Source organism: Epargyreus clarus, unplaced genomic scaffold (assembly GCF_041222505.1).
Source record: "Epargyreus clarus isolate Ecla_fem2 unplaced genomic scaffold, WU_Ecla_fem_2.2 ptg000017l, whole genome shotgun sequence".
Taxonomy (NCBI): domain Eukaryota; kingdom Metazoa; phylum Arthropoda; class Insecta; order Lepidoptera; family Hesperiidae; genus Epargyreus; species Epargyreus clarus.
Window position 1 is genome coordinate 11,384,419 of NW_027332225.1, and position 22,925 is coordinate 11,407,343.

The 22,925-nt window shown below is 33.8% G+C and overlaps 2 protein-coding genes across 2 annotated transcripts in view; one reads left to right on the forward strand and one right to left on the reverse strand.

Moving 5' to 3' along the window:
- The window catches only part of LOC140748873 (furin-like protease 2), a 67,867-nt gene extending 46,193 nt beyond the window's left edge, over positions 1–21,674 (reverse strand). Inside the window, exon 1 of the mRNA XM_073081746.1 lies at positions 21,396–21,674. Within this exon, the coding sequence (XP_072937847.1) occupies positions 21,396–21,536 (141 nt within the window). The 5' untranslated portion in view covers positions 21,537–21,674. The remainder of the gene's footprint in view (positions 1–21,395) is intronic.
- Positions 2,589–4,154, forward strand: LOC140748874 (uncharacterized). Its single transcript, XM_073081747.1, has one exon. The coding sequence runs from the start codon at positions 2,969–2,971 to the stop codon at positions 3,836–3,838; it is 870 nt and encodes a 289-aa protein (XP_072937848.1). The 5' UTR covers positions 2,589–2,968; the 3' UTR covers positions 3,839–4,154.
- Positions 21,675–22,925: the final 1,251 nt, after the last annotated feature.

The following is a 22,925-nucleotide window of genomic DNA, read 5'->3' on the forward strand; positions in this document are numbered from 1 at the left end:
CTCAGTAAATTACTACGGGACATAATAACTAATCCCGTCCTAATCACTTTTCTAATTACGCTGGCCACATAGCGTTAATTGATACACGAAAGATGTTGTTTTAGAAAATGTATTATGGAAAAGGAGTTTTGAAAATAAGATTGCAAAATATTTACTGAGAGTAACTCGGATTGATTGACGTTTAAAATATATTTCAGAAGTTGTTACCACTTAGTAATAAGTCATTGATATCATTGTTCCGGTCTATTACTACTCTATAGTGGAATTTCTTTAAATAAATTTTAATCATAAATCATGACAGGGTAAATATTTATAAGAATTCGCTTGATAGAGCGCTCAATACTCAATACTTTATTGCAATCAAGGTTAGTTATACAATTATTCTATAATTAATTACAATTTTAGGAACACATGAATCTACAATAGTACGCGCTTGCACGGAATAGATAATAATATGTTTAAGGTCCCAGCTTTGATTCCCAAATAGGTAAAAAATATTTATATTTTCTTTTAATAAATATCTAATAGAAAAATAGAAATGCTGCCATTTTGAATCATAATCTTCATTTAGACAAGTTAAACGTCTTTCTTGATAGAAACTTCCAACCCTTCGTATCCTCCCTCAATCAATATCACAATACTCGTCAATACAAATACATACATTACACATACATGCCATCGGACAATGTATCAATCGGAAGAGATTTGTCAGATTTATCTCTTGCCATATCCGTATATACAAATTGAGGAAAATCTGTATTTACGTAAAGAAAGTAGGTTAACAAAAACACCGAGACCTTTGAAGCATGAGATCGTATTCGTAAATTCAGGAGACCAATTTTCAACTTATTCAATATAATCAATAAAGAACAACAGTACCTATCTGATAATTTAAAAATATTGTAATAATATTTATAAACTTAAGAAGTATAACAACATTATATGTCAAGGACATGTAGTATTCATGTAACTTTGTATAAAAGAATTAAAATTTCAACTTTCCAAAAAAGCCCTGTTCCACTTTTACGTGTCGATATTTGTGTAAAAAATTACGAAAATATTTTCTGGAAAATTGACAAAAAAAAATACCTAATTAAGTAACCTTTTGTTAAATTAACGATCAAGTTCAATGATTTTCCAGTTAAAAATTAATTCAGATTTACTTTATAGGCTCTTCGTTGTAGTTGAAACAGTTGATTACCACACAAGCCGCGAAATAAATCGCGCTGTTATTTATCTTTTATTTACACCTTCAAATTCTACGTATATTGTTGTCCCACGTTCATGCACAGAAATGCTACGCATGTTGCGGTCCCTCACCCACACATGGATGCAACAGAAAAGTACTCAGTGGATTCAAGCTCTAATTTTCATCCAAATTTGAGTATTGTCTTCGTACACCACGACACAAGTAACCGAAACATCACGGCGAAATAAATCGCGCCTTTATTTATCTTTTATTTACACTTTCAAATTCTACGTATATTGTTGTCCCAGGTTCGTGCACAGACGCAGCAGAAAAACGCTCAGTGAGTTCAAGCTCTAACTTCCATCCAAATTTGAGCATTCTTCGTATAACACCACGACACAAGTAACCCAAACATAAACACGAGTGTGTAGGTAAGTGTCTCGTGTAGAAATTCCTCAAAAAGGTTAATAGAACATTCCTTATTACAAATTGAGGAAAGTGTCCTCGCCTCGAATACGCCGCCCAATCATTTCGTTTACGCTCGTTTAGTTTCACAAGTAGGGATGGCGATTCTTTCCGCAAAAGATCGATTCTTAAATCGATTCGAGTCGAAGTGATAAATCGATTCACAAAAAAATCGAGGCCCAAAGAATCGATAATCAAAAATCGATTTTCGATCTTTCCAGCTAAAAAGAGAGCGAATATAGCGAAAAAAGGCATCAGTAATTGTAAATGTTCAATCAACTAAAAAAGATCGACTTTCGATTTTCTAGGATGGATCGATTCACTGGAGATCGATTAACATAATCGATTTTTTTGGTACAAAAATCGATTCTTCGATTAATCGACCTCATCGCCATCTCTATTACCAAGTTTGTTCGCAGTCACTTGAGAGCTCACGAGCCGTGCATTGTTGTGGTGAACAGCAGTATTATGCCTGAAAATTGACTATAACCTCTTGGCGTTATTTTACCGGTAAATTGAACTTTTATATATAATATAGAATTAGTAGACGAGCATGCGGTCCATCTGAAGTTAAGTTGCTTCTGCCGCCCATAGACATAGAACTCTTTTGCTATTACTAAACTAATTACTAACATAATTACTAAAGGTAGAACCAGTACAGTTTTTATGGGGGACGTACCACTGCCATACAAATGTCTAGTACACTCTAGAATTTGTTATAAGTGTATTGATGATAGCAAACGAGCATTCTATTTCAATTTTATAAAATCGATACGGACTGCATATTCACTTTTGAGCCCAGATACATAAAAAAGGTATGGACTCTGTTCAATTACATACAATGCTTTGTTGTCTCACTGTGAGACTTGCTAACATTTTTACGCTCGTCCGCCAACCGGATGTTTTGTTTCTGTACTCTTCCTCCCGGACCGCCGCAAGGTGTAAACGTGTATAATCACTGTTAATTAGTATTTACTTAAAATAAATTCAAATTAAGTGAAAATAATCTAGTTCAAAAAATAGGAGTGCAGAATTCATCAGGAGTCAACGTCATACGTCTATTAAGTATAAGCAGCAAATTCCCACACGTCGCAGTCAGCCTGGTACTACTGTGCTTATCGGCTACGCAGAAGGTACTGTGAATCTTTTGTCTCATAAACCAGCGCACACGCATTAACGCCATCCTTGTCTAGGCTTAAGCCCCGCCCACCGGGCCCTGATTGGCATAAAAAAGGGACGGCGTGACCTATCTCCTTAGTGAGAAAGAGAGAACACGTAGCGTTGACATCTTGCAACTTATTGCCTGGTACCTTCATGAGCGCATCTGACAAGACTCCGACTAAGTCCCATACCTATAATAGAATGGACCGCACGCCGCCAAACTATGTCGCTCAGCGTAATAAACGGGGCAGGGAGAGTGACTGTGCGCATGATTTTAATACTTTTCGTAACGAAATAAAAATAATGATTTCCGATTTGATGACTGCACAACAGGAGGAAATCAAGAAAATACACCCTACACTTATGGAAATAAAGGCTACAAATAGCGATATTCAAAACTCAGTTGCATTTCTTACATCCCAAAATGAAGAGTTAAAAAAGAAAATTGAGCTACTTGAGACGCAAAATAAAAAGGACAAAGACTACATAACACTTCTAGAAGAAAAAGTAGAAGAATTACAGCGTGAAAACCGAAAAGCTAGCATCGAAATTAAAAATGTCCCAAAAATACATAATGAGTCCAAGGAAGATCTAATTAAATTATTCTTAACTCTGTGCAACAACATTGGATGCGACATTGAAAAAAAGGACATAAGAGACATCTACAGAGTCCACAGGAAAAACGACACAAACAAAACACATTTAATTACTGAAATATCATCAACAATGTTAAAAACTGAGTTCCTCAAACAGGCCAAAAACTACAACATAAAATATAAAGAAAAATTATGCGCCAAACACCTGGGTATTACAAAAAACGAATATGAACCAATTTATGTATCGGAACAACTAACAGCGAAAGGGGCGCGCCTGTATTTCCTTGCCCGTGACCTTGCTAAATCCCAGGATTACAAATTTTGCTGGACATCCTACGGCAAGATATGTGTTAGGAAAAATGAAAACTCACCAATAATTGTTATCAAAAACGAATCTCATGTAAACAGCTTGCTGCAAAAGTCATGACTATCTTTGGCATTTAACTTATTTTTATGTAAGGCTAATAATTTGTTATTATCACTTATCTTTGTAAACTGTAACTTTTATTCTAATTATGTAAGTCTAAATCTGATTGTAAAGGTTAAGCATTCACAAACATACATCATTCACTTTTATAAACAGTCACTCGCCATATATACACACACAAACTACACACTTAATATCTACTTATTAATTATTTATAAACAAAACCTTACACCACAATTAAACACATACATAAGCACAATTAACAACATGAAGTACATAAAAATTAAATATTTGACTACACATATATATTCATATTTCATTTACATACATATTTTTGACTATTACGTATTCAAAAACTTACAAATAAGTAAGAATAAACAACATACTTTAGAACTATTTTCTCCTACAGCAAAATACACTAATAGATTTAGGTATCTTATGTGCACAATATTAATATATCTACAAGAATTATCATTGACGAATATAGATATGACACTAATCTTTTCTGAACAAATAAATTATGGATAGTACACTGAAAGTGATAAATGATATTGACAATACTGAAATTGCACAATCAATAATTTGTGAACCTGAGGAAATAGGTAACTTTATTAATATACACAATACCGATTTAACTATCATTTCTCAAAACATTAGAAGCATCCATTGTAACTTTGACAACTTTTTAGTAACCCTTTCGTGTCTAGGTTTTAATGCCGACGTCTTAGTATTGACTGAGTGTCGCTTAAACTCTGATAAGTCAATTCCACAGATACCTAATTACATTTCTCTGGCCACTAAAAGTCACTTAAACCAAAATGATGGGGTTGTAATTTATGTGAAGGAAAAGCTAAAACCTATAATCTCTGAAATTAAGCTTGACGATGCTTCTTGTATACAAATACAGGTTCTTAATAATATTATATTATGTATTTACCGCTCCCCATCAAACTTAAACGCATCCAACTTTATATACTCCCTTAGCAACCACTTAGAAAATATGAAATCAAATAGCAACATAATAATAACGGGTGATTTAAATATAAACTTAATTTCTAAGCAAGCTAATGATTGCAATAATCGTAACAATTATTTAAATATGCTATGTATGTATGGTATTATGCCTGGTCACGTAATTCCAACGAGAATGAACAGTTGTCTAGACCATTTTATGCTCAAATTGAATAAAAAGAAACATACTGCTAAAATAGCCGTCCTAAATACTACAGTAACAGACCATAAAACCATTTTTCTAAACCTATCGAAATCGAAACAAAGTAACCGGGGTCCTAACACATATGAATTTACTGACTTTAATTTAGCATATAAACACTTACTACAAAAGAACTTATCAATACTACTCCTTTCTCAAGATCCGGATTACATCGTAGAAAAATTAATTACAAATATAAATGAATCACTAAAAGCTAGTAAAAAAATTAAATATTATTCTAGACAAAAACAATGCTTGAAACCCTGGATTACACCCGGAATTTTACGTTGTATTAAGAATAGAAATAAGATGCAACTCAAACTAAGATCTGATCCTGAAAATGTCATATTAAAACTCACTTTTAAAAGATATCGAAATTATTGTAATAGATTAACCAGGAATCTAAAGAATAACTATGAAAAAAACTTACTATCCCAATCAAATACGCCTAAATTAATTTGGAATGCTATAAAGACTATAACACACACTAAAAACATAAAAACTCCTAATTTAGAATTAATTAAAATAAAAGCTGATGCCAATGAATCAATTAATTATGTAAACAACTACTTTGCTACAGTTGGTGCAACACTTGCTCGAAAATTAACAGTAAATAATTCTCCTACTATTAGGAATTCTTTAACAACAGCCCGAAGCAATCACTGCTCTTCGTTTGTTCTTCTAGCAGCAGATGATATTGAACTTCATAGTATTATTATGAGTCTAAAATCAGATAGTGCACCGGGATGGGATAATATACCTACGAAATTTGTCAAGTTAGCTAAAAATATTCTTATACCTATAATGTGTCATTTAGCGAATTTGTGTTTTACTAAAGGAGTATTTCCCGCTTTACTTAAGCGCTCACTCATTACCCCAGTTCACAAATCTGGCAAGAAGGATGACATTAACAATTACAGGCCAATATCTGTTATATCGGTTATTTCAAAAATTATTGAAAAATTAATACACAGTCGTCTTACTACTTATCTCAATAAATTTGAAATTTTATCTAACTCTCAATATGGTTTTAGAAGCGGTCTGTCAACGGAAGACGCAGTCTTAACAGTTACTTCATCAATATCTGAACATCTCGATCAAGGGAAAAAATGCCTCACTATCTACCTCGATCTCAAAAAAGCCTTTGATACAGTGTCACCTTCTATTCTTGTCCAGAAACTTGAAAACATAGGTATTCGGGGTACTCCTCTTAAATTATTTGAAAGTTATTTACATGGACGTAGACAAAGAGTTAAAATAGATAATTATATAAGTGAGGATGCTGAGGTGTTATTAGGGGTACCTCAGGGTAGTTTATTGGGTCCAACCCTGTTTTTAATATATATTAACGAGCTCGCTAATCTACACATTGAAGGAGGTAGGATAATTTCATATGCAGATGATACCGCTCTAATTTTCTCGGGTGACTCGTGGAACTCTGTATTCGAAATCGCTGAAAAGGGACTATCAAATATAGCGAAATGGTTGAAGGCAAATTTACTTACACTTAACATATCTAAGACAAACTACACCTGCTTTTCCATAAATAATAGAACCCAACCGAATAGTGATTATAAACTAAGAATACACAACTGTATTGAAAATGAGTACAATATTTGTAAATGTGACTACCTTGAAAGAGTTTCATCTACAAAATATCTAGGAGTGTACATTGATCAACGCCTAACCTGGCACACCCAAATAGAATTTATTAGTAATAGAATACGCAAACTCATTTGGACATTTAAGACGCTTCGTCATATAGCTAGTCCAAACCTTCTTAAGCAAATATACCTTGCATTGGCGCAATCTGTACTAAATTATTGTATCCCGGTATGGGGCGGGGCTTCGAAAACTATAATTCTTAAGGTTGAAAGGGCACAACGATGTTTACTCAAAACCATTTATTTGAAACCATTTAGATTCCCTACAAATGAATTATATAACATTTGCGAAGTACTAACTGTGAGAAAATTGTACATTTTAAAATCAATATTACGGGCTCATAAAAGTTTGCATCATGACGATTTAGCAATTGGTAGGAGAAGAGATAATATATTTAAATCTAAACTATTAAAAACAAAATTTGCTCAATGTCAATTTTTAGCACAATCCAAACATTTGTACAACGTAATAAACAAAAAACTAAATATTTGCAAATGCTCTAAATGGGAATGTCGACTCGCTGTTTTTAACTGGATAATTTCGCTGTCTTATGACGATACTGAGTCCCTTATAAAATACACAAAGTAAATCTTACACGTACACACACACGCACACGCACGCACACACGCACACACACACACTTAAACACACACACACACACAAACACACATACACACTCACACACACACACCATACTTATTATATAAATTTATAGATATATATTTTATAATATTTGTAACATAGATAACTTGTTACTTGATACAGTTTGTTTTTATTTCTTATAACTATATATGATGTCTAGTTATAGAAGAGCGGAGCCGCCTAACACAGACATTTGTTTACTAGGCGGCTCCAAACAACTTATTACGTAAACCAATTAATTGTTAAAGAAATAAATATTTTTGTATTTTTTTTGTATTTTTTTGTACAATATATTCATCGTCAGCTACTATCCCACTGCCACACTGGCCTAAAGCAAATTCGTAGACTTCACATTCCGTCGAGATTTTTTTTGAGGTCTCAGTAATGCATGTTTCCTCACGATGTTTTCCTTCACCGTTTTAGCTAGTGATAATCAAATTCAATATGCATATAACTTTGAAAAAACAAACAGTCTGGGATTTGAAACACGGACCCCCGAATGAGCCTAATTTCTTAACCACTAGGCTATCACGATCATGTATGGACTTTGTACCCATTCGATAATTTAATTACATGCATACATTTTACATACAATTCTTTGTTGTCTCCCTGTGAGACTTGCCAACAGTTTTTACGCTTGCCCGCCAACCGGATGTTTTGTTTCTGTACAATATATTATTCTATAGCATTTCGCCCGTATCGGGGGAGTTCAAGCTGAAGTTCTGCCCGTCATTCCGTACAGTCTTGGCAGTTGTTCTTCATGTTATTTTTGAGTGATGTTTTTCTCTAGAACGGTTGAGTGTTTGTATTTGTAAGATAATTTGTGTTATCTTATTTGTGACGAGCTTTTGCCCGCGTTACGGAGTAATATTTTCATCCCCTATTGTATCCCCTTGGTAGAATTGAACAAAATCCTTTCTTAGCGGATGCCTACGTCATAATATCTACCTGCATGCCAAATTTCAGTCCGATCCGTCCAGTGGTTTGGGCTGTGCGTTGATACATCACTATGTCAGTCAGTCAACTTTGAGTTATATATATTTAGTTTATTTTAGGAATTAATATTGGTAAAAAAGGTAACGCTTTGTACACTTATTAATGCTTGGATTTTTCCTGTATTGAGGGTGCCTTGGACACATACAAAGACAAATAATTTAAAGGTGGTAGAACTCTTTTTAGTTCTACTCTAGAAACACTACTACAACATTTCCATTACTACCATTTCTGCCTAATAACAATAATATTAAGCGCTGATGTGTTCCACTTTAAAAAAGTGTAGAAGACTCATCTGAGGCGTTCCAATTTATCCCTCAGGGGTAATGGGTGAACAACCTCGGGTAGCAATCTAATCTGGGATTAAAAAACACATGTCCATGATTAGACTGAACTGAGCATGCTCGTTTGCTAGATAAAAATATTATAAAAAAAAAGATATACAAAACTCTAAACCTAGAACATATCTAATTCCATTTCTCTTTTGTGAGATTTATGTTACTGTATAAAAATGTTTTTCAATACGACTTATGTGATTTTTTGTAACAATTTCTTGTATTTATATAAAAACATAAAAGATTCAAAGAACGAGTCAGCAGTAATATATAAATGAAACCAACAGAAATCACAATATCACCCACAAGAACACTTAATAGCTTACAAAAAGACTAAACGAATAGAACGGTTCGCCCGGTCTTGTTGACTGTCAAGTTGCTAATAGTCATCAATAAAATCGTTATGAGAACAATTGACACGCGAAATAGGTCAACGAGGCGATTTCTAAATCAATTTCCGAGGTTAGGTTGATCTCGTTTTGTTAAACACGTTATTGTGTCGAGGTTCTGTTACGAGTGTCCAGATATATAGATATACGTGTTTTTATACGACTGAAATGAGTTTGGTTTTTTTTTGGCTAGAATTCTTTGTGACTTTCTTAGCTTAAACGTCTTGACCGATATCTACACTAATATTATGAAGAGGAAAACTTTGTTTGTTTGTTTGGTTGTAATGAATAGGTTCAAAAACTACTGGACCGATTTTAAAAATTATTTCACCATTCGAAAGCTACATTATCCACAAGTAACCTAGGCTATATTTTATATGAAATATATTTGATAAATAGATTTTGAGGCGGTACAAAGTTTGCCGGGTCAGCTAGTTATAGTATAAGGTCATAGACTTCTTATAGGTCATAGTGGTAACGGCTATCCATGGATGTTTTTACATATTGCATGTCGAATCAAACACAGGTTAAAATGGTACCGCCCTTTCACTCAAATTAGGTACTAAGAATCTACTAATTACCAAACCAAATAATACGTTACTACAATAAAATTTAAATATTAAATATCTATGATTAGAGTTCTAATAAACACTTTTATATTATTAGTCCTAGAAGCTAAAATAACCAAAATATTAACCCTAAAATTAATTCCGAATCAGTGAACCAATGAAACGCTTTATTACCGAGCACGAGGGCTTGACCCTTCATAGTACCTTTTTAAGGGCTGTATATTTTAAGGCGTATTTTAATACAATATTATATTTAGAAGGCTACCGGAAATTAGCAGAATACATTTTGTTTATTGTGGCATTAATTAAATTCGTCGAGCGTAACACCAAGGTTTACTTACACGATATGATACAATATGATATGACGCGATACGATACGCGTATATACGATATGTAGTAATTTAATGTATATTACGTACATTATCTATTTTTATATTATTACGTAATATAAAAAAAAAATATGCAAAACGCATTTAAAACACCTGATAATATTTCAAAATATAAAAAAGAAAAAAAAACAATTCAAAGTATGGACAGCATAAAAATTAAAAACCATTCTTAGAGACGTATACAATAGTATTCAGAAAAATATTACCAGTCAATTGCTTAAAGACCTTAGATCCTACTTTGTCCTTTGTAGTAGCCTTTTTTATTATCAGATAGACTGTAAGCCTTTTTGAAACTTAAGAAGTATATGCTACAAATTACCTGTAATTAATTATTATTAGTTAATTGTTCCATCATTGGCTAGGGCCATTGGTATAGCAGGGAATATTTGAAATACTATATTTTTTCCAATGTATACTTGAAAATACATGTCCTAATAACACATAATACATCATTCATATCAATTTACATAAAACATGAAGACATCACAAAGTTATACCAAAATATGAAAGGGTATATTTTATAGTTACGATATCGGACAAGTTTCGTAGAGCGAGCTACGAAACTCTACGAGCTCTACGCGTTGCTACGATTGCTACGCAAGTTCCGTACTGCGGAGAGCAATATAAATAACTGGAATATTTATGGGCTTCGTCTAAGTTTACTCTGGGTCATAGATCCCTTTTTATGGTGACCTAACTGGAATAGTATGAACGGTAGGAAGTTTTTATTGTAGAAGCCCAAGCTATGCATCTTTCCGTCAACACTTAGAAGTTGATTCGACTCCGGCGGCACCGTCGCCACAACTTTTTTCCTATATTTATAACAACAATTAGAATGCTGTAACTAAGCTAATCATGCGCTGTCATGCATTTAATACATAAATAAAAATAAAAAATACTAAACATGATCATCATCATCAACCTGGGCACGGGTCTCCTCTCAGAATGAGAAGGATTAGGCCATAGTCTAACGCGCTGGCCAAGTGCGTATTGGTAGACTTCACATACTTTTAAGATTTTTTTTTATAAATCTCAGTTATGGAGGTTTCTTCACGATGTTTTCCTTCACCGTTTTAAGCAAGTGATAATTAATTTCTAATACGCACATAAATTTGAAAATCAGAGGTGCGTGCCTGGGATTTTAACCTCGGATCCCTCGATCGAGAGTGCGCGTTTCTTAACCACTAGGCTGTCACCGCCGCAAAACATGCAGGTATGAAAAATATCAGCTCAATCAATTGAAATTAAGTGGTTTAAAATACATGCATGATTTGATCCCACATTCCTACTAATAAAGCAAGTATAATAAAATATTTTAAAACGACTGATAACGAAATACTAATAACGTCTCATTATATTATTTTCTTAGAACGACTTTTTTATCAAAATCCTTATATAAAAATGGTATATTAGGTTATTTGTGCGATCGGACCTCGATGTGTCATCCTCAAATATTCAGCCCCGAGGGATCCCAATAAATTGGCCGTAGTTCTCAAAGTAGACCCTTGATAGGGATCCGATAAATATGGGGCCTGGGAAATAGCGACAAATGTTTTCTAAGTTTTTATGTGAATCAACATTTCTATTGAAATAACAATGTATTTTATTTCATTTGAAATTACCACTGCTGAACCCCTCGTAGTTAAATATCACCTTCAAACTCTTAATTTTATTAAATTTTATTACTGTAATATCTTTTTTTTTTGTTAACGAGGAGGCGCCTTCGAAGGGTGCCCAATGCCGTGGAAACGACACGGGGCTATGTGGGATTCTTCAGACCGGACAGTTCGAGTTCCCACTCTTGCCGCTGGTAACCCTGAATAGGTCACGACAGACAGGAGATACCGTAGCTCGATACTGGTCCTGGAACGACAGCAATAAAACTGAGATATTCATAGTATAGGATAATCCACACACTAAGATTCCCTCAGTTAAAGCTCAAGTATATATTGTAATATATAAAATTCTCGTGTCACTATGTTAATTACCGTACTCCTCCAAAACGACTTTACCGATTTTCACCAAATTTTATATTCATATTCAGTAGGTCTGAGAATCGGCTACTATTTATTTTTCATACCCCTAAGTGATAAAGGCTGTTCACCCTTATTTTTTTTTTATTTATATGGCAACACAACGTTTGCCTGGTCAGCTAGATGTAATATAGAAATAGGTGTGACGGTGATACTTCCCCGGTCGAACCATAGTCGTTCTTCCACCATGATTACTGTGTCCATAAACAGCGTTTTATCTCCAGCAATCAACGACTATATATCAATTATATCACAAACATTACGTTTAAAACTACAAAAGTGTTTGAAAGTGTGGCACCCTCAATTATTTTCACGTTTCAAAATTAACGTTGTTTTTGGTAAACGAAAGAATGAGCTCAAAGAAAGGCAAACTTGTATGCTTACGAATGCGAAACCGCATACAAGTCGTAACGACTCACACAAGTTATACATAGTATTAACCACAACGTCATTATGAAGCTCTTGTGAGCAACTTTTGCCAACATCATTAAAATTGCGCACAGTATGAGAACACGTATGAAACAGTTCAAGGTTATCTAAAGTGTAGTGCAGGTACTATTAGTGTCATATTAAGTGTCATTCATATTTCATTTCAGTACTCTTCTGTACTAAAATTATTCATAGTATCACCACAAGTCTACTAATCTTTCTGCTAAGGTATGAAGCTGCTGATTTTAAGAATTCCCAGGAAAAAGTTCTTATATGTAATATAATTTAATGCTTAAAGATGGCATTACTATAATGGCCTTGAACTTCCTGCTAAACTATTCGCGAGACGTTTGGACTCTTCAAAAAGTTGCAAAAGAACTCCTCTTCAAACCAGACGAAGCATTTCCATGATTTCCAAACGATAGCCTGTCTGGCTTGTCGCTTATGCCTTATTTTAGGTCGAAAATTATTAAAAAGAACCAATTAACTCCTATGAATAGTGGTTACTGTACAATGACATCTGTTACCAACCTTAAATATGAATTGGGACCCTATCCAAGCTTGGCGATATTAGCGTCGATACCCTTGAAGACTAATCTTAAAACACTTCCAGTGACTCTGGTTTACCATACCCTGCAAAGCAGAACACAGCAGCGCGTAATACTTTTTTTTGTTTTTATATGTAACCTAACGATAAGGCAGACGGGCTACCTGATGGAAAGCAGTCACCGTCGCCTATGGACATTTGCAACACCAGAGGAGTCACCAATGCATCGCCGGCTTTGAAGGAGAGCTTGCAATACTGCTGTTATTAGGTAAAAATATATGAAGATTATCTATCAAATCTATTATTATCTGGTCAAATCACTAAGATTTCTACCACATTTGTCACATAAACAAATGGCATTTAAAGTTACTCAAATACTAGTGTTTATCGTAACATATTGTTTGGATTCCGTAACCAAAGGGTAAATTATTGTCTAGTGTACCCACCGCCTTATCTATGAGTACTTTACGTACACTCACATAGATAGCAGACATTGACCTATTTTTACGGCGAAGTATTCCCCTTTGCTCATTTTCCCACTTTTTCATTACTTACTCACTATTATAGTGATGTACGATACTAATAGTTGATAGTGCTTTCGTAACCTTGAACCGTTCTGGCATATTTGTGCTTATGTCGCCAAGTTTAGGCACTTATCTTTGATAAGTGGAATAGAAAGATACTTCACCGCCTTGAAATTGAATACCACCACATACACCAGCCACAAAAGGCTGATTCGATAATTTATTTTTTGAATTCTTGACAAATAAAAAAAATTTTGAGAGAAAATTTACGTACAAATTACTAATACTACGTAATTTACGTGAAAAATAAATATTTCAAATATTTTAGGGAAATTTTAGAACGCTGACGTGGCAAAACTTTATTTACGCAACAATTTCAATTCTCGAAACTGGTTACACTTGATTGTTAGTGATCAATCTAGTATTTTACTGATCTAAGCTTATATGGGGTTATTTTCGTTGATATATTTATAACCACTTGGAACGTATCATAACATTTAGCAAAATTAGCAAGGAAACATAACTAAAAGTGAAATAGTATTCGCAATATTATTAATAAGGAATAACAATAACATGACATAAAATAACAATTGATATATAAATAATTGTAACAATAATAATACAATGTACGTAAAACCAATTATGTTTTATCTTTTGTCTTCCCTTCCAAGAATCAATACTTTATTATCTTAACTTTGACTATATACTTTTTAGGTACATGATATACATACATCCTACACTATTTCGAAAAAAATCGATCAGCCCAAGGTTCACATCTTACACCCAGACAAAAGATAATATCTTATATATAAAATTCTCGTGTCACAATGTCAGTTACCGTACTCCTCCGAATCGGCTTTACCCATTTTCACCACATTTTATATGCATATTAGGATAAGGGTTGTTCAACCTTAATATTTTTTTATTTATATGGCAACACAACGTTTGCCGGGTCAGCTAGTTTTTTTATAAGATTGAGGTAGCAAACAGGCATGAAGTCCGTTTGATGTTATGGTTGTACCTATAGCCGATTACAGCCGTTCCCACTCCTGAGTACTTACTGATGACCTCTCATGTAAGTCGGCGGAAATTCTCACCTTCTATGAAAACACAAAACTACTTCTCGCACCCAGCGTACCCCGGAGTGAATCCACCAAATTCTTACCAATTCTTACAACATAAACCATTAAAATCAAAAACACGGAACATCGAACATTAATGAATAAAAGCAACCTTATTAACGACGAGAGAAATAATGTACATAAACATTTTGCTCGTTAAGGCATCGGAGGTCTACAAAAGGCTGCTTCATAAAATTGGATTACGCGTACAAAGAAATCATTGAATTAGTCTTCGTCGTCTCGCAATGAACGCTGGAATTACGATAAGACGCATGTCTCACTACCAGCTAGTTGCGATAAACGCTAAATTATTAATATAAAATAGCCTTTTTTGTCGACAAGGGGGGAATCCTTCAAAAAGTGTCCGATGCCGTAGGAGTAACTAGTTTATGTCAGATATTTAAAAAGAAGAAGAAAGCACAAGAAAAGAACAAATATGGTGTGGTTTCACGAGTACAGGTATTTGATAAATTCAATTAGTTAATCATAGTCATTGCCCCTATTTTCTAGATCAATTGTTATGTACTAGCATTTTAACATGCTTTTTCTTTCCGATATGAATATTTAAAGAAATGTTTTGACTGCTAAAGATTGAAAATTGACATTTTCTTTCTTCTAGTAATTATTAAATTCTGTAAGAATCCGTGATAGGGAAAATGTCGATGGATAATTTATTAGTAACAGGTATTAATTGAAAAATCGATTTAATTTTTGAGAGGAAAAGCAGCGGGACAAATAAGTATTTTATCAAAATATTAATTAAGTCACAAAATTAATTTACTAATTCTTCAGAGAGACTATATTATTATTCGTTAAATCGCGTTACATCTCGTTAAATTATTTTACTAATTCTTCCGAGAGACCACATCGATTTTCGTTTTATCGCTAGTAGTGTTACCAGTCTGTTAATATAATAGATGACAAGTAGATTAAGTTCCTACACTGCGACTAGGTAAAAGCAGGCTTTATGAAATAATTCCATTTGTTGTTCTTGTAATATTGTTGTGTTGTATATTTTTTTGTCTAATAAATGAAAAAGTAATGTATGTGTACTGTAATGAACAGAGAAAATTAGTTTACAGCGATGGTTTAAGCGCAGAAATAGAAGACGAATTCGTACAAAGAGGCATACTGAAAATAAATAAATAATTGGTCAAGTGCAAGTCGAAGGGTACCCGGTGCTACGGTACCCGGAGGGTACCGTAGCACCACAGTTTTCATTTTTTTTTATTTGTAATATTTGTTATTATTGCATAAATTTAATTGCATACATTGTGAAAATGTTAACTGTGTACCTATAACGGTTCAACAGTTAATTAAAAAAATATCGAAAAATACCAGTTTGTTGTATGGGGACCCCTTTTTATATTCAACTTTATTTTATTTATTTTTAGTATTTGTTATTATAGCGGCCACCGTTATACATTATCTGTAAAAAATCAAGTGTGTATCTATTACGGTTCCAGAGCTAGAGCCCCGTGACAGACGGACAAACGGACAAACAGCGAAGTCTTAGTAATAGGGTTCCGTATCACCAAATTTTCATTTGCTTTTTATTTTCAGTATTTGTTATCATAGCAGTTATTACGGTTGAATAGATAAAGCGAAAAACGTTAAAAATAATGGTTTCTTGTATGGCGACCCCATTTATTTTCAACCTTTTTATTTTTAGCATTCGTTATAGCGGCCACCATTATACATATTCTGTGAAAATTTCAAGTGTCTATCTATTACGGTTCTAGCGATAAAGCCCTGTGACAGACGGACAGACGTACAGCTCAACAGACGGACAGACTGGCAGACGGACAGATAGCAGAGGCTTAGTAATAGGGTTTAGTTTTAACTCTTTGGGTACCGTTAAAATCGTGAGATAAAATTGTTTCCGTGAAGTTGTTACTGGTTTACCTATGCTGTTCTAGTGCTATTGTTACCGACGATTCTCTATCTGCATCCCGATATCAAAGAGTGGAATAACAAGAGAAACAGATTCCTTTTGTTAGCATTTTCATTGAGATCAAATAGACTTCTAAGAATGTCGACTTATACGTCGTCCTAATAGGCAAGAATAAAGAAAATCTCAAGTGGTGGTATATAGGTTCTTCCTTATTTAAATATTAGTATTTAGTTCTGTGTTCAGTTATATTTGTTATTAAGTCTTTGTTTTGTATTTGATACAAACTACAAGTTCTAAAAACGTCTCATGTTCCTGGACCTCTCATAATAAAATAGTTATGTAAAAATGTTTTAGGATCTCCGCGTTCAACTATAATTATTTTATCTCCTTTCTTTTGTAAAGATGAACGATAAACAAATATCTTCACATATTTATAGAAGTAAACTACTCTACTAAATTTCACAAACATTTCCTTGGTTACTCAGATATCTCGTTACGGACAAATTTTTACCTGAATTCGAGATCAAAGAGCAGAATAACCGGGGAACAGCCGTCGAAAGACTTTGACAGCGGCTCTGATCCAGCTCAGAGTATCCGCAAGGAATTTCAACTTACAGCTTCAAATATGATTTATTATTGAATCCTATGTCAGACTTCTCGAAAATATTCTCCATAACACCTATGTTTCTCATTTATTTTATTAACAATGCTAAATATTATTAACCTTTCATTTAGCTTCTTTTAGTAACTGACATAATAAAATACAGTTTTTAAATACAATTAAATATTATTTAAACTAAATTTGTCTACTAAAATTTTATTAAATTATTTTAATATTTTTTATTTAGCTGACTTTGTTAGTTCATATGTATGTGAGAGAAAATCTTGCAATTAAATTTTAAACCAATTAATTGAGCTGCCAGTTGAGCTGAAATTTTGCATATACGGCTGGTTTAGATAATAATGCATGATTAGTTTAGTGACGTCAATCTAAATTCAATATGGTGGTCCAATTATTTTTTATGCAACCCATACAAATATGGGTATCAAATGAAAGGGATTTTGCGAAGCAAAGGATAAACATATTAAGTTACTATAATAATATCAATAAACATAAAACATAGTTTGGGTGTTTGTCAGTCCTTGGCACCCATTACATGTAATCTTAGTGCAGGATTATAAGAGCACAAAACATTTAAAAACATACATCATTTCGCTTTTTTTATTATATACTAATAGTGGCTACTGCCGCTCATATCTGTAATCAACCCCAGATAGCATTAGATATTCCTACCTGAGGTCAGCCACAGACGCGCCACTACCCCTGAGGACTAAGCTGGAACGCCTCGGGAAAGTATGTCTTCCTTACTACACCTTTCAAACCAGAACGCAGCAGCGTTTAACACTGCTGTTATAAGGAAAAAATGGGTGTGTCGGTGGTGCTGCCGGAATCGAACCACAAAGGATTCTACCACCTCCAAACCTCATATACTACACTATACAAAATTTTAAACTAACTAATATCGTAAAATAAAAACCTTTTAAGCCATTTCGCAGTCCATTAGATACCGTATTTTCAATATTGACCAGTTATTTGTCTCGATAACTTTATGCATTAAGGGTACTAGAAATCACTGTCGAAATTCAATTTATCTTCATCACTGTCAATTTGTGAAACTAAGCTGGGATTGAAGTTTCAAACAGTCACAGTAAATAGCGATGGAAATAATAAACATTGGAATTTATCATCTAAATATCGAGTTGTGTTATTGATAAGTATTTGTACAATTAGTGACCCACTGCTGTGCACGGGTTTCACAAAGTGAGGAATGTTTAGGTCATTGTCCACCGCCACATTGGCCCACTGCAAATTGATAAACTTGACACGCCCTTGAGATCATTTTTTTGTATTTGTGAGATATCTTAGGCGTTCAGGTTTCCTCATTGTATTTTCCTTCACCATTTAAGCAAGTTTGTTTTTTCTAAGTAACTCTAGTAATATATCACTTCACATAAACAGTTACGTCTGTTTGTTAGAATTTCATAAAATACATCATTATTTTAAATTGAATAAATAATTTAATTTCATACATTATGTGACGTTCATGTACACAAATATCTAATAATCGTAAATTTAAATTTATCTGCTCCTAGGAATTAAATTACGAGTAGAACTCAAAAATAACACAACAATAAACGAATCATGACAAAAAAGAGTAAGTATGAAAAAAAAATCAGAATCCATAACTTAATATAAAAAAAAACTACAGAGAAAAAGATTTTCCACAAAGAAATATTTTTGTTAGATAAAACATTCTAGCCTAGGTTAAAAATTACGGTATAAAATGTGCCTTTTTAGCCGTAGATATTATAGAAGTTACAGTAACAACGTCGTTTAAGAGCAAATTCTAGCTCAAACAATAGTCTAATAATAGTTTCGAGAAAAACTCCATTCCGTTAGCAACATTGTTCAGTCTAGATCTTTGGATCGTAGATAGTAAATATTTCAGCAGTTTGAGAGTACTGTGAAAGTTAATAAATAGTTAAGGAGTGACGTAAACTTGTAGCACAGTGTAAATACAGAAAATATTTTGGGTATCAGTATTGGTTTTATTTTTAGCAATGACATTTTATTTATACTGTGCTTTTTATTCTTTAAAATTCTTATTTCCGTCATATGTTTTTTTGTTTATTTTTAGTTTTTGGTTGATATTTTCCTCATATACTATTCTCATTACCAATCGTTATAATTATTTTTTGTCGTCTTCTCTTGTAACCAATTTAATGAAAGTGTTATAATAAGTTTGTTATTTAGTTAAAAGCTTTTGATAGTCAATTGTTAACAACATACCTACATTTTTGATGCATTTAATGAAGAATTTAATTTCAGAACTAGGTTCATACAGGAAGCCTTGCCCCAAGAATGTTAATCAAGTGAATATGCGGCAGGAATTTGTAATGTGGGATAAGCTGAATATGGATTCTCTTGCGGATGATACTTGCTCGGAAAAGCGGGAAGAGTAGAAACACGGGATAAACATCTGGTAGAAATGATAACGAATGCACGTTGGCACATAATTGTCAGTCAAATAAAATGTAATTTGTTGTTTTACGAAGAAAAAGTACGGAATACGAGACAAATGAGATTAAAATTGTGAAGTTGCTACGTGTTTTTATTCGTTTGTCGGTAAAACAATAGTCACGCTTTATTATACGTCTCTTTTCACGTTTAAATTGGTTGTTAACAGAAATTATTTAATGGCGCACTCTCAATCTTAAATTAGACTTTTTATATATTTATTGATGTTCATAACATTTTTTTGGTAGCAACAACTAATCGGTTCGTTTGAAAGATTGCTGAATCGGTCGGTAAAGGTATTTAGAGAAAAACAGTGTCCTGAAATGGCAAAAGGCAAAAGAAATACAAGACTGACAAACTGAGAAAGACTCAATGGGATACCATTGATTAATTGGAAGGATGAATTCATGAAGAAACATCTCATATTAAATTATCACTTCAGTTCTTAATATCATTTCTACAGACCTTCAATAGGACTACTTTGTTTATAAGTAGGATATGCGTTCTACCGTTTAGTAACTAAAAGCAGATTCCATTTAAATAAGACCAAAGAACAAGATAATTAGAAAGCCATTTCTATTTGTTACCAGTTCTGTGGCGGGGAACATTAAAACCCGCTGGGAACGAACTGGGTCAGATGTTGATTTTCATGAAAAATTTGGATTCAGTGCCTTAGCGCTATGAAGTTGGCGATTGTCTGGGTACCGGGCTGGGAAAAGTTTCTTTAGGCTTTGGTAGAAAAGTTCAGTTTACTTCTGGTCTACTTCATTCAATAACTTCCCGCGAATTTGTACCCAAAATACTGTTTTGTAACTGTCTTTTGTTTATGAATATGCTTCCTTAGTTTCTCAAAAGATATGTAATACAGACAATACCATTGAAGTATTCGTTTGTAGTATCTAAATATAGATATCGATGTAAAGTTTCCCAGAAAAATATTTTATCCAACTGATGTTCCTAATCAAATAATACAGCGCTTAGTATTTATATGTGGGTGAGTAGCATGGATAAAAAGATGTACATATAAGTACACATACATCTTATGACAAAGGTCTATATTTAGCAATAAGATATCTGCCTGAAGGATTAACAATCTCGGAATCGTTGGGAATGATCATTGCTGCTTTGCTATTTAATATGTAAGTTCTTTTAAGTTATGTTATGTTACTATTTGATATTTTCTCCACATAGATTGCTTGAATTTAAGATTTATTTGTTCCATTATTCAAATGTTACTAAATGTATAATATACTATTATTCATAGTAACATTAAGCGTTCCGTAAAGTTTTTATCAGAAATGGGGTAATGTATTTGTAAGCGTTATTTTATTTGTTGATGGATCATGCCTTGGATCAGCAATCGACGATATAATAGACGCGATCGCTGGGAACACGGATACCTTATTTCTATCTTTATCTAAAGGTTAGAAATTAATCGACCTATATGTGATTGGTCTATTATTATGCGTCAATGATCATTAGGACGAATAAAAGTCGTCATCAACGAAGATGATTTCTATAATATTCTAGTAAGGTTTTGCTCAAATGTACAGATATTGGTGCAACTTTTTTTTTATAACAAAAGTGTAATGCAAACTTATAATTCTCAATTAGAAGAAGTCATATCTTCAAGACCTTCAAAATGTTGACAAGGTTCGTGATTACGAGTGGAAAAATATCTTCATTTGAAATTTTTCCTTTAAAAACATTTGCGGTTTTCTTTCAAGAAACATACCTGCCCATGATTGATGAACCCATGTTTGTGGGCGAGATCGTCGGCACGTCCATTGGGCACGTGCAGCGCGAACTGATCGTGGTACAACGGCACACACAAGTCCAACACTGTTAGCAGCACGATCACGCCGAGCGAAAGCATAACTCACGTCGCGCATTGCACGTTCCTAGGACAACTTGCATTTACGAACTATTGGATTTGGAACTTATTTTTTTCGCAGAACACTCGCGTACGTTCAGTACTCGTTGTTCGCGTGGGCCCGTCACGTCCGTCCAGGACGACGTCCAATCGGCAACTGAACTCGCGTGACTGGTCCCTTGCCTCGCTCCCTGAAACACGCATGCGTACGACTTGGCGCCCTTTCTTCATAGTACTTGGTATCCAAACGTATTGTGTGCATGGCATCAATTGACTCGAATACTTAATTGGATCGCGGCTTGACGTTTCTGGTACCTGTCTATTGTTGGGCACATGTGAAGGTTTCGGTATTAATTATTGGTACGTACAGTTGCTTTATCCATTGTTCTGTTGAACCAGTCGATTCTTTTGATAATGATAATTATTTTTTTCTTGGCAACTCTTATTTGTAAATCCAATGAAAATTCCTTTAGCGAAGATATTTTCGTGTCGATACTTGAAACCTTTATGCAAGAAAATGAATGCATGTATTGTTAGGCGATTGATTGAGTTGGCGGTTGGCTTTTGTAAGCATGATATTTGATACCTTGTAATCCTTTGTCTCTCTACATCAACACTTCTTTCATTAAGTAATAATTTGAATTTTCTAAATTAATTTATGACATAGATATTACGAGTTTATCTTTCATAATTATATGTGTACTTATATATCTTAAAATGAAATAGGAATTCTGTTTGAACTCGAATCAGTAGCCATCCCTGAACACTGATATGTTAAATATACACTGATATGAGAAATATAGATTTAACTGGTTTTCTCGAAATGGTACCACTCTTATAAAAGATTCAATTCAGTGAATGGTGGCAGTGGTACCGTTCGTTGTTGTAATGGTAGTGGTCTTCGTTGTAGCAACAATCTACCCCAGAACGGAATCAGTCAATATATCTACAATCTACGTACATCAGTTTAAGGTACCCAGAAATTCAACACTTTCACAATTTTCACCCAAAACCATGTGCTCAACCTATGCCATATATCTCCCGCTATCACCTATAGCGTAAGTGGCCTATTGTGATAGTTATTTACGGCTGATCGTAAATGTCAACTGAGGGCTAAACAGTAAGCGACGGTAACCACTATGTAATTGTTTATTTAGGCTCCTGATAGGCTTCGGATCAAGACCCGAATATATGGGTCCATAATTCACTCGAACCGTTCTGGTCGTGGGGATCTGCTGATAAGTATGCTAAACGAGTTGCGTACTTAGCTTTTGTTGGCTTTGTAACGATTTTTAATTAAAACATACTGGTGATTTTGAGACCAAATGCAATGGTAAATACTAGTTACTGCTAGCCCTATGAGACTGTCCTGATGCCTGATGGTATTTTATT

Coding starts and splice junctions, on each gene's coding strand:
- LOC140748874 (XM_073081747.1), top strand. CDS start 2,969: ATGAGCGCATCTGACAAGACTCCGACTAAGTCCCATACCTATAATAGA.